The sequence below is a fragment of the Onychostruthus taczanowskii genome, unplaced genomic scaffold (assembly GCF_017590055.1).
Source record: "Onychostruthus taczanowskii isolate IOZ18803 unplaced genomic scaffold, ASM1759005v1 scaffold21, whole genome shotgun sequence".
Taxonomy (NCBI): Eukaryota; Metazoa; Chordata; class Aves; order Passeriformes; family Passeridae; genus Onychostruthus; species Onychostruthus taczanowskii.
The window spans coordinates 6,529,372-6,542,427 of NW_024499351.1; the positions used below are offsets into that span (position 1 = coordinate 6,529,372).

Below are 13,056 nucleotides of genomic sequence, written 5' to 3' on the forward strand. Positions count from 1 at the left end.
AAAATTACATGTGAAGAAATACATCCCTTATATAGGTGATAGCTTATTAATGTATCGGATTTGGTAACTGCTAAACCAACTGAGCCTTTGGAAGTCACTTGGAAACCAGTACATGCATAGAATAAGGTCAGGGACCTAGAAGATAATTAATTTGGCAATGATATTTCAATCAGTTGCACACTATAACAGTGACTTATGGACAAATGGACAAATGAGGTGGAAGATGCTATATTCTGGTTTTGCAACTCTGAGTCAATACTGGCTCAACTAGAAGAAATGATAAACAGGGCTGAGGCTGCACAGGAAGGAAGCACATGCAGACAAGAAAATTTGTTCACCAGCCACAGTCTTCAGCAAGTCTCTATTAAATGTATACTTATTTTCAGTATATGAAGCACCAAAGCATTCTGTAAAAGTAAGCTACATTCTAGAGGAATTATGCAGGTTGCTAATGTTTATTTATGACTACAGAACAGGTATTACCATTATTATTTTTCCAATGTACTTCTTATATCTACCTACTTATGGATATTATTGCATTTAATCTCATAATACCGGGATATTTGAGATGGATCTCTGAAATATTAGAAGAACCTGAAAAGTGAAATTCAGGTAGAAATTACTGCTGTTTATTTTGATCCTGAAGTTATTTAAAATTTGTCAATTCTGTGAAATAAATAAACAGTTTTATTTCGTATCATCTCAGTGCATAGCTCTCTTCTTGAAATCATGATTCAACTAGTACAACAGCATTACAGTGAAATACTGCACCTTTTTTTTTTGGTAAGCTCTTCAACAGCAAAACAGACAAAAACCAATCCCAAAATTATAACCAAATGTAGGAAAGGGTCAGCATGATTTCTTTTACCAGTGAATGAGCTCATTAACATTAATGAAGGCTAGGAGAATTTTTAATTTCAGTAATTACATGCTGTCTATCTATACTGCCACTGTACCTCTGATTTCATTTATAGCAAAGGTTTTGATCCTTAGAGGGAAGTCACAGGGTAACATGATCATTAGACTGCCTCAGCATACAAGTTACATTTTGTTTTAAAACAGCAATCTGATGTCCTTTCTTAATAGGTAATACCTGCAGGCCATACTCATGTGGACCTAAGTCTAACTTTAATTAAATAGAGCTCTAATAAACAGCTTTGGTACTTATACATTTAATCCAATATATGCTTAAGAATTTCACCAACAAAGAATATCTTAATGGCAACTACCTCTCATTATACACAGCACAAATAGTCTAGGGAAAAGCAGAGTTGCATGATGATTCAACATTTACACTGCAGCAGTACCGTCACACCTTCAGTGATGGACGAATAAAGAGCTCAGTGTACCTGCCTCAGAGTACTCAGCATACTCAGCTCAGTGGGACTGGATAACTTGACAGAAAATAAAACAACACCATGCAATGCCTTGAGAATAAATGTAATTGCTAGAAAAGAAATACTCTATCTTCAGCAGACCAACTAGTGTAGTTCATGGTCTGAGGCCTGAAGAGTATGACTTCAGTGGACTCAACTAACAAAGGTACATCAAAAGAGGCAGAAAAAAGAAAGCAGCACATTCACATTCAACAGATTTGTCCACAGTACTGATTAGACAAAGTTCACAATGAGGTATTTGGCAGCAGGATAAAGCAGCACAACATTAATGAGTCCATAAGTCTATGATGTGACAGTATTTGGTAAACTATGAAAAGTGCATTGAAAGCAAATACTGGACTCCCATCAAGTGGAACATTTTGGTCCGTAAAGACAATCCTTTTAGCAAAGCTCTCCCGCAGAAATGCATCATCTCTTCTCAGCAGTCAAACCCAGGGAAGACTAAGCTCATATAACACTACAAACTAAGCTGACCACATCACATGGCATTTTGTCCACCAAAGAAGGAAACGTGCCTAAGAAAGGAGCATGTAAGCAAACCCCAGCTGAAACTACAGTATCATCTGTTTCCTGTAAGCCTGGAAATTCAAACAAGGAGAATTCAAGCAGAATTCTGCAAGTTGCTATGAGGTCTGTTTTCCAAGGCAAAGGTGATAACAATCCTCTCTTGATATTTGTCTTTAAACAAGTCTAAGTCATCTCAGGGTTTGCTAGATACTAGTTTAATGACAAATCAGTAGAAAAACTGTTTTTTACCATGAAGAGACTACCTAATATTGTGGTATGGACAAATCCAAACTTCACTTGGCTTCTTACTGTTCAAGCCTATTAAAAAATACAGTCCTTGCCCTGTTCTAAAAGTCACTTGATTTCCCTTCTGTTTCATGATTCCTTTCCACTGTCTTGTCTCTGTAAATCTTGTTAGCTACAAAAACTATTATAAATACTGCTTTCTTCTCTCCCACTTGCAAATACTATCTTGTATTAGTTTCCATTCACCTATCAGTCAAATAACTCTAATTTCTATTAGCAAAATCTAGACCTTCAAGACAGTCACGTATGGTCATGCGTTTGCTGGGAACCTTTTGTACAGTGCAAATTTTATTACAGTGCATTTTGTTCAAGAAGAGAAGTGTTCAAATATTTGAAAGAGTCCCTAAAATCTTTCAAACGAAACATGCTGTATACAAGACAAAAGTGAAAAGATTTTACATGATATTTTGTGTGAAATGTGTATATATGCATGGTAATGAATACATGCTAGATGTTTCATGATACAGAAGTTAAAAACTACATCAATTTTACAAATGTAAATATGAGTTAAGTCTTAGGAATAAGCATAGGTATAATAAAAAATCTCACCATGTTGCAAAAATAAATCTTCTCATTTACAGAATGAAAGATAGTAAAAACCACAGTAATGCCATAGCAAGACATGAAACAAACACCAAAAAAATTGTCAAGAAATGGTGAGGATTACAGCAGCTATTGCCCCTTGTGACGAGAGCTATCTTGCATACTAAGGAAAGTTCTTCAAAGACAGATAAACCTTCCTCCTCTACAAGAAAAAAGCAATTATAGAAATCAATTAAAATGGTCAGAATTTGCAAGGACTTCACAATCACCTCACTTCGATGCAGATGAAGCTGCAGAATATATCAGAGCAATCTGTTTCGTACTGATCTGGTTCAAGGTGAGGTTTCTAAATGACTAAATATTATGTGAGCAGTGCTTGTCTGATCAATATTCCTTTATCTAGAACTATACAGATAACAATCTAGTCCATGTATGTTTTGGGCAAATTAAGCAGGATGCCAAAATAAACTTAATCAAAAAGTCTTAATAAAATCAAAATAAACTTAAACAAAAATCCTAGATAGACTTACAACTGTGACACAGGCCAATCTGCTGGAAGAGCTTTGCAAGCTGGATGTGCTAGACCTAGGATGTAGCCTAATTGAACATGTGTAAGCAAAATACAAAATTCACATCAATACCAGAATACTTACTGTCTTGTATCACCACAGAGTTATCAGCCTATGTGCAATGAAAGGAAAAAACATGCCTGCAGCTTCATAGCACATACTTTTATATCAAAACTCTTCCACTGCATTTATTTTATGTCTATGGTAGATACATATAGATATGTGAAGATCACTATTATTCCAATAATTACAACAAAACCTAAAATTTGGCAGAATACCTTCAGCATAAGGTAACCTTCATCTGATCCTACCAGTACCCACTCAAATCTGAGAAAGTTATAGGGTTGTTGAAATCACTAATTTCTGTCATCACTGTGCTGGGCACAGCTTGTTCCTGCTCAGGTGCCAGAACCCAGGAACATTCTGTTAGCATTCTACATGCAAACCCCTAATTTCTCAGACCAGCATGTTACAGAAGAGTGCAGTTATCTGCTTATCCCACATAAAAGTACATTTTGACAGCAGAAGTTGCACCAGTCTGAAAATCAGAATACCATATCCATGCTCATTACTACCAATGCTGCTCCCTTTCCTACTCTCCCTAGACTCCCATTCAGCCTTGCTAGAGAAGACACAGGTATTCAAACTAAGTTTGAAATTAGGTAAAGCTCTATCAGGAAAGACTCACATCTGCTCTACTACATTGCGTTGGTCTTCAAGATTTTAAAAATTAAAATAAAAATAGTAGAAATAATAAAGAAGGCATCTCTGTATTTGAAATGTTTGAACCATAAATGCATTAAGGGGATTTTTTTTTCAGTCCCACAAGCATTGTACCAGAACCTAACACAGCTTCAGAGCTTCTCAACCTGCTTCTCTTGTGTTCGCTATGTCTCCTGACACTCAGTGTCGGTGACACTGAGAGCCTCAGCATTACGTGCAACTTGCACTCATTAATGTGAAAATTATCTGTCTGCCTTTCAACTCAACAGTAATTACTCCACTGGAATTATGCCTTGTTATCACTAAGACAAACTGTTTTCAGGGCTTACTTCCCAACTAAATGCATCTGTCTCAAATATTGACAAAGAGAAGACATTCTTTCCAGAAGTCATCCTTTTTGCACATTTCCCTTTCACACTGCTATCCTATTGTGCTTCCAAAGACGAGCCTGACTGATGCACGCTTACAGAGTTATTATTTTTAAATCCAGGAGAGCATTGTTAATTATAGTGTTGTATAGGCTTTTGAACAAATACAGAAGGAAACATTCATATTGCTTTGATCAATCAAAGGATAACAACCCTTAGATTTCACAGTTCTAAACGTCAATAGAAATAACCCCAGTCTTTGTGAACTTGTAGACATAAGGGTAGTTTTCATTTTTTTTCTCTGAAAAGCAAGGTTTTTCTTTGCTTTATACAGTTTAACTGTTACATTGGTCACTCTTTCCTAATTGTTAATGAACAGGCACAACATTTCAACACCACCTGCCAACCACAAACAATAGCAGTTCAGCAGTGGAAAACATACCTAAAATAAACATTTCACTGAAACTTTGCCTCTTCTTTGTACATTGAGAAAACAAATGGTCCCCAACTAGTCTGAACTTCTCACCACGAGCCACATATCTCATCTATCCTATCAGTATCTGACTGTCCTCTCCCAGTTAAAGGTGACTTACACAGACAGATACATTCTTCTACTGAAAACAGGAAAAAGCAATTTCAGCAGCTGTGATTCATCTGTAACTCAGGATCAGCTGCTTCATCCTTTAGATAACATGGCATTTTTGCCAGGCCTTTCAATGACTCTTCCTCAACAAAGAATTTATGAGTATCTGTTAGAAAGATTACTTTATTCTTTTACTTTGTCATTTACTTGATTGTATTTTCAACTGCAATAACAAGCTTGGTCTATCATTAGTTCATTTTCCTCATTGCATTATGTGCCAAACAAAACCAACAAATTCATTACAAAATTAGGGTGAGGTGTCAACTCACCCTAACAACTGAAAGATCTTCATATTTTTATTTTTACTATAAGACCCCAGCAGACTTTTTGAACTAGTTCCATTCCATCACAGATTATGTAATGCCCTAGTTAGTACAAATTAAAAGAGCCACATTCTTGTTTTAATTCTAAGTAGCTTTGCAAATAACTTAAGACAGGAATGACTTCTCTTTTACCTCTAACATAAAATGTATATGCTATAGGAGCATACAAGGAGCTATAATATTGTCTCATGAATTCACATCATCACACCCTCCAACTGGCATTCCAAAGAACTGTGGAAATGTGACAAAGACATTAATCAGTTGCTCCAAAAATAGGGCAGGCAAAATAAGCTCCAAAACCGAATTACTCAGATTTGCAACAACTCCTCCAGATACTTAAGGATTAAATCCATCTTTATAAACAAGTAACTTAATAAAAATCCAACCTAAGGCTCATCTCCATACTCAAGCCTGTCATCTAGTGAGACTGAACATAAATCACAAACCCAGTCTGCTGATTTTGTCATTAGTTCCGCACAGGCAATTGCTTAATTCATACTGCTTCACACAACCTTGTAAAACTGAAATGGTTTCCCCAGCAAGGTACAACACACCAGATGAAAACTATCAAAGCATCTTAGTTTTAAAATTATAAGCAGAATTCATTTGTCTGCTTTAAAAAGCTCAACAATTTAATTGTTCCCATATATTCGAAATAACTTACAGTTCTGATAAGAGGCTTATTTTTGTACTTCCTAAATAAAGGAAAAAAGCTTTAATTGAAGTAGAATTGCCCTTTGTGCAATATTTACCAAATTCAGTTATGCATTTCCTCAGTTTTCTTTAAAATTGACATTTTTCTTCACACTAAGTTTTATGGTCTTGTATAAAGTATTCCTTTTCTCTGTGTATCTTCTGTAGAAGAACTAACATGTAAACTTTTCAGAAGAGAACACCATTTCCCTGTTAGTTTCAACAGGTGAAGAACTGAACTTCATCTTTAAAGAGCTATTGCAAAAAATGTGAGAATTTCAACAAGATTCTGTCTCATGATTCTGTTTTACCTTGTTTTCTAAGGCTCAAGTGAATGTTCCATTAGTAAAATTCTACACTGTCATATGTACTGAAACAAGCACCACCTGTTGTTTTGCAAAAACTGATTTGACAGAAGTAAGCCAGCTTTGATGTTGAAGGAGGCAAGGACACGTTACCTGAGTCGTTGCGGAGGTACGATGACATGGCTGGGATGAGACAGGACTGACTGAGCAGCTCCAGGAGAATGGATGGAAGAGCGCTGCTGTTTTGGCCTCTCCCTTCATGGCTTGTTTGAGTCTCTTCATTTGATGTACTCCCTGCAGGATTTATGTAACTGGCAAGAACCTGAAATACAGCAAAGTACTTAATCAAAACTGATTTATTTCAGTCCAAATAACTTTGACTTTCCTTAAGATAGATGCCCTAACACTTCACTATCTGTTTTGTGAATTCAGTTCTGGTATTTATTTCAGCAGGCCAGGATGTTTCAGAAGAATTTCTACACAGTTATTAGATTATTCAAACTTTGGCTAATGATGAAATTAAGTAACTGTTATAATTCTGAATTATTTTAGGAGATCAATTAATATGAATTTTGATAAACCTGCTGGAGTTACTCAAAGCAAGAGTTTGCCAGCTCAGACCACTGAGACCTGCAGCTGAGCAGTCCCTTTCACTTTAGAACACCAAGTACAACAACTAGCAGCAGGACTTTTCTTTTTTACAATAGTAAATGCTTCAGGTATTTTTGTAACTTCCTTTGGGATGGGACTTCAGGGTTTTCAGATGAAACAGTAAGTTATGGTGAGCACAAGAGTTACCTGGAGGAACAACGACTCATGAGCACGGCTCTTATGTGAGTAAACAAAGAGCAATGGTGAGAAGGCACCTCCCGACTGCACCCCCGCCTGTCCCAAGGGTGCCTGTGGCTGAGTTCACAGGCCCCTACTGCATGTTGTAGATGAAAGCATCTCCATGGCTCTGATTTGTGCAGCTGTACTCTCAAACTAAGTAGCTGTGAGGCTTGACAGGCCGTATAGCTTGAAGTCCCAGGGACTCTATTTACCTTCTCTTTTTTCTTTCATTCGCCCTCTTTGTTCTAACCCCCTTACCAATGGTATTTTGCTGCAGCATCTTATTAGCAATCTGTACAACAGAATTCATCTAGACCTTTCTACAGCAGGGAAGTCTGCTGTACAACTGACTGACATGTTCAGCAAAATGCTACTTCCTTCAGCTGCTGAGTGCCCTTAGCAAATGCCTCCTTAATTCACGACTTATTGCATTCATAGCTAAACCTCTCCCTGGCAGAGTACAAAATACTGCCTGGAAGCTTTGCTGAGAGTAATTTAGGTGATTTTCCTCTTTCTTGCATAGAAAAATGTTTTCAGATTTTATTTATTGTACTTTTGCAAGGGACATGATGATTGTGCCATGGAATCTATAGTGGCTAAAATAACTGATCATCAAAACGGTATCTTCATCAGGGTGTGGGCATTTTCAAAATTTCATCCCCTTTGTGCTCTAAACCCCAGTAGGTTAGCTAGTGCTTTTGAACTAAGGGTTCTTTGAATTAAACTTTTGATGACCAGATACAATCTCTATTCCCTACACTGATCCAAGATAACAGGTATTGGCTGGATTTCATAATGGACTGAAAAGCCTGACAATGCAGGATTTTCTTCTCCTTAGGTATTTAGAAGACATCAGAATTTTACTAAGATCTAGATGTTTACTGAAGAACTACTCTTTTCATGTAACTGACATACTCAAGATTTTCTAGTATGTACGAGAGATTTTGTTATATTGACATAACACATTCATGAACACCAGTATCAACTATAGGCACTTTGTTAAAGCAGAGTGAAAAGTATGCAAGAAATTAATAGGTAACACTGTTTGGCACATAAGTTCCGAAGTTTCTTTGAAGAACTCATAACCAGGTCTTCTATGCAGCAGCCTAGTGACATCTGAAAACAGCCTTGCTCAAAATATGATCTACATAATTTTCTATTAAGACATTAAGTTGTTTGTAAATAATTTTTGCCCAAAATATTGTAATTACTCTACTTGTGACTGACAAAACTCCAGTTTTATTCTCCATGCTTTAAATGCCTCTCATTAATCAACATTTCATAATTACACACCTGTAGAAGGCAGGTCACATGCTCTTCTTCTAGTCTTTGCTTAGTCAAGGCTTGTTCAACATCCCATCCTGAAGCTGTAGATCCTGTTCCAAATCCTGTACCCTTAGCCCAGTACAACTGCTGTTCTTCTGTTGATGCAGTATTGTGTGTACTTGACACCTGTGGCTAAAAAAAAAAAAAAAAAAAAAAAAATAAAATCACAATTATTTAATGATTTCATCATTAACTTTCTAAAGATATCATCAGGATCCAGTGAAATTCAAAGCTTTGCATAGGAAAGACTGCCACAAATACAGAGTTCTGGTTAAGGTCAGCAGCAGACTGTTGAAAGTAGTTCTTCAGTTTGACCAGTACTGTAAGCCCTTTATTACTCTTTTAAGATAATATCACTGCTTAAATGATGAGAGGTATTAGAATGCTACTTAATCAATATCATTCTAAACATCACAGCTCTGTAATTATTGGTGTTTAGAACCTAGTCAAGTCTAGTAACACAATGAGATGAAGGGGATGGGAGTGGAAATGTTATCAAGAGAACAGAACTGAAATATTAAGATGCTCAAGTATTTATTGGTTTTGAATGAATGCTCCAAAATAAGAACAGGAGCAAAGTTACACATATAGCTCTGACATATGGTCTCTGAGTCACTAAAATACACATTACCTCCTCTCCAGGTAAGAGCAAGGGGGTCAAGTCTTCCTTAAAATTTTCTAAGAACACATTTTTCCAAGTGCTTGGCAACAGCTAAAACAGCTTCTACCAGAGGTCTGCTTCAGTGATTTTAGTAATGTAACTCCAATATTACAATGCTTAGCCCTCATGAAGTAGCGTGGAAGTATTTACACTAACTTTGGAATTTTAGCAGGTCATTGGTGAAAAGGATGCAGAAAAAACTCTGATAAGCATTTTTAACTGATGTTTTCCTATTTGCATATTCAGCATCCTAAATGAAAGTGACTTGCTACTTTCATTACTTGGTCATAATTAGCTGGAAACCACATCATGCAGTATTTGTTTTATGGCTCTGAAGTTTCATTTTTTGTTCACGTCTTCTTCTCCAGTAACTTTAATAAAGATTGTATATGAAAGAGAAGAAATGATGTACGAACAGACTACAATGGTAAAAGAAATTACCACCTGTGAAGTATCATACTGACAGTAGTCGTCGATAATCTTTTACAGTGGGAATGCAATGTGTCTTGGTGATGAAACAGCTGTGTGGTTATTTTCATGCACACATTACTCATGCACATGTTGTGCCTTTAACACTCAAGAGGACTTTCATGAGCACTGAATTAAAGCACTTAAGGGAGAACTTGGCCCCAGAAATACAAGCCTCACTGCAGGCCTGATGGATCCCTAGTTTCAAGTTACCATCTATCACTTGATGTATATGAATTATGAGAAAGCAAGCTATTTAAGGGGTCACGGTAGCACTGAAGCAGAAATAAGAAATAATGGTTGCCCTTCCTCTCCAAACATGCAAAAATGCTAAGGTGTTAATGTGTCAGCAGCCTGATACCCCATTAGAAGTAGAACCTCTCAGCTTCCCCTTGAGTTTGATTAGCCATTAAGGTGAATTATTCTCAGGCACAGCTTCATCTCTTGCTTGCTCAACCCTTCATCAGTATTAGAGCTGCTAAAATATGGACAGCCCTATATTTTGCAAGTACTAATCCATATTCAGCCACCAGGAACTGCTTCACGCAAACCTCTACCAAAACAATGCTAGAGGGCAAGTCATTAACAGTTTCTCTAAACACTTTTACAAACAATTGGTACATTATGCAGAAAATGGTAACTTACAGTCTTAAAACAAAATCAAAATATACATATTCTGAATAGAGGGTGGTGTAACACTGGAAATACCTTGAAAATAGTTGAATTTTGGAGATTAATTTGGGATCTTAAGTATTATGGAAAATTTTTCTCTTTAGATCTCATTTAAACATCAGTACAAAGACTGTAATGTAAATCACTGCATTAATTCATTAATTTTCACAACTCATTTATATTTGTGAAGCATTTGAAAGGAAATCGTTTGTAACCAAGAGTTTAGATGATGAATGTTAAATAAGGTAATGAGGTCATACTATCTAATGGGTATTAAAAACCCACCATTCATTGACCATTGTGCCTCTCCTACCCTGAAAAAGAAGTTTCTGTGAAAGAAACTGATTACACCTTAATGCCTCAAGACAAGCCTTCTTCCTCTGCTTTCAGGATTACTGTGCTTATTTGCAACATGCAGGGACAATTACCTAATCAGGTATGTCACAATTACTTTTAAAGCCTGCTAAAATTAGGCTACAATGAAAGCAATGAGATGATTTTCTTGTTGTAATTAAAACTCTTAGTGCTTCTGGGTGGTACTTACTGTGCTGGTAACCTTACCTCTGCCTGGTTGGGACTTGAGTTGGGCACTCTGGGTGCGTGGTGGCTCAGGGCAGAGAGACAGGCCAGGATGAGATGGATGGCCCCGATCTCCAGCGCCATGCGCCTCAGCAGAACTCCATCGTCAGTGGTCAGCGGGGTCGTGCTGAACAAGCTGCGCAGCACGTGGAAGGGCAGGGTTGGGAGCACGTTTGCTGAAGGAGACTGCAGGATATGACCTACGATGGAGAAGAAAAACATCAAACCCACATTTTCTTTCAATAGTTCAGTACAGCCTATTAATCTCTACAATAGTTTATGAACATACAGAAATCTACTAGGACTTAAGCATTCACATACAGTAAAGCTATCTATTACTATGTTTCTCATCCAAGAAAAATTTCATTATTAGGAGAGTGTAGAAGAAAGAATGTTTATTTTATTAATAGATTTGGTAAAGAATCAAATTTTTAAAATTTGATTTGCCATTTCCAGGGAGAAAACTGGTTTGCATACATTTTTTAAAATACATACATATTTTTAATCATTGTAAATACAGCAGGATAAAGAATGTGTGTGATAGCAGCTCAGCTGACAAGCAGCAGTAGTTTATCATACATAGGATTCTCCTCTGTATTCATGTGCCCAAAGTATGAATCAATGCACTGACACAAATCAATTTTCTATTGAAGTTGAACCCATGGTGAAATACTAACATAATTTTAATTAGATGAGTTGCATGTATGAATTTTGTGCTACAATTCCTTAAAATTTTCAACTCCTTTGCATTATGAGCAAAAATTTTCTTTTAAAAGCCACACTTCAAATAATGGAGTGATCTATTAATGTGACACACAGAGATATGGGAAACTGTCTAAATTTTTTTCTTGTATTTAACAATACATTTCACATTCCTTCCCCAGTGCATATATAAAGAGAGACAACTGACAACTGGAGATGCTTCAAACAGTGATAATACTTTAAAATAGCCTACTCTGTCCAGAAGTTTGCTTCCTCTTTTAAATATTTTATTTTCTCCCTCATTCTTAAGAGTTTATCAGCTATATCAACATCCAGAGATTTAAAAAAATATGTCTGTATTTGTGTGTACATGTATCTACACACATACATACATCCACATGATTAATTCATATCTATCTGATACTCTTTGCAAAGACAATAACAAGAAGAAATCCAAAGTCCTCTGACCGGGATCTTCAAAAATAAAACAAAAAACTTCTGGAAAATAAGCCCATCTGATAGAATTCCATAACTACAGGCATAGCCAAATCAAAAAACTAAAAAAGAAAATCTAAACTTTTGCACATTATTTATCTCTGCAGACAACTGAATCCATGTTTTAATCTATAAGCCACAGATTTATAATTGCAGCTCTTCAAAGAAAGAGCAAGAAAGTAATGAAATTCTACATGTGTGAAAAGCTGCATTTCAAACAAAAAAGGAAGTTATGAATAGTTTATACAGAAAACTCATGTGGATTACTGTGTACAACTGAACCCACATTTTGTAGAGTTGAATTCCGATGTTTGACTAAGGGAAAAGAGATATTGGCTGTTTAGTCCAGCTAAAACTAAGGCTACGAGGGAATGCAATTCCTGTCACCAAATGCATTGGAGAAAGAGCTATTGGCCACTAACTGCATACAAATAAACATAGGCAGAAAACTAAAGCAACCTCAACCCATCAAGAAAATTATGTTCTGGAATGGCATTCCAATAGCAGTAGTGGCTGCACACACAGCTACACTACTACAAAAAAGAAAGCAACTCAAATTCTGAATGTCTCTTTATTAAAAAAAGAAAAAAAAGGATGTAAAAAATGCCTGCAGTAGTAAGGGACTGGGACTACTCTAGAAACTGCATACAGTTCTTCAGTTATTTACCACTCAGATTAGGTGAGTGTAAGCAGCTAGACTGAATTTTTATTGACCAGTTTATTCTTGTCTGCTGTCCTGAACCTAAATACTAGAGAAATAAAAAGACAAGCAGAAGGGAGGCAGGGCAAATGGGATTCTTGGTTTCCCAGCTGGTTGTATGAGGTCCATGTTGCACACCACTCTACAGAGTGCTAAATAGAGACTAACTTCTGATGATTGCAGTCTAGAAAAACTAGCACTCTTTTCAAAGTCATAATCACAGAATCCTGTAGATTGGAAAAGAC

The 13,056-nt window shown here is 36.5% G+C and overlaps 1 protein-coding gene across 9 annotated transcripts in view; it reads right to left on the minus strand.

The window, feature by feature from the left end:
* The window catches only part of BIRC6 (baculoviral IAP repeat containing 6), a 173,479-nt gene that overhangs the window by 42,931 nt on the left and 117,492 nt on the right, over window positions 1-13,056 (minus strand). For 8 of the 9 annotated variants that reach the window (XM_041404121.1, XM_041404125.1, XM_041404122.1 and 5 more), the window contains 3 exons: window positions 10,897-11,114; window positions 8,502-8,666; window positions 6,531-6,699 (listed from right to left, as the gene is read on the minus strand). In XM_041404121.1, the coding sequence (XP_041260055.1) occupies window positions 6,531-6,699; window positions 8,502-8,666; window positions 10,897-11,114 (552 nt within the window). Of the gene's footprint in view, window positions 1-2,753; window positions 2,956-6,530; window positions 6,700-8,501; window positions 8,667-10,896; window positions 11,115-13,056 lie in introns of those variants that run through there. The other variant, XM_041404128.1, reaches the window with a different exon arrangement.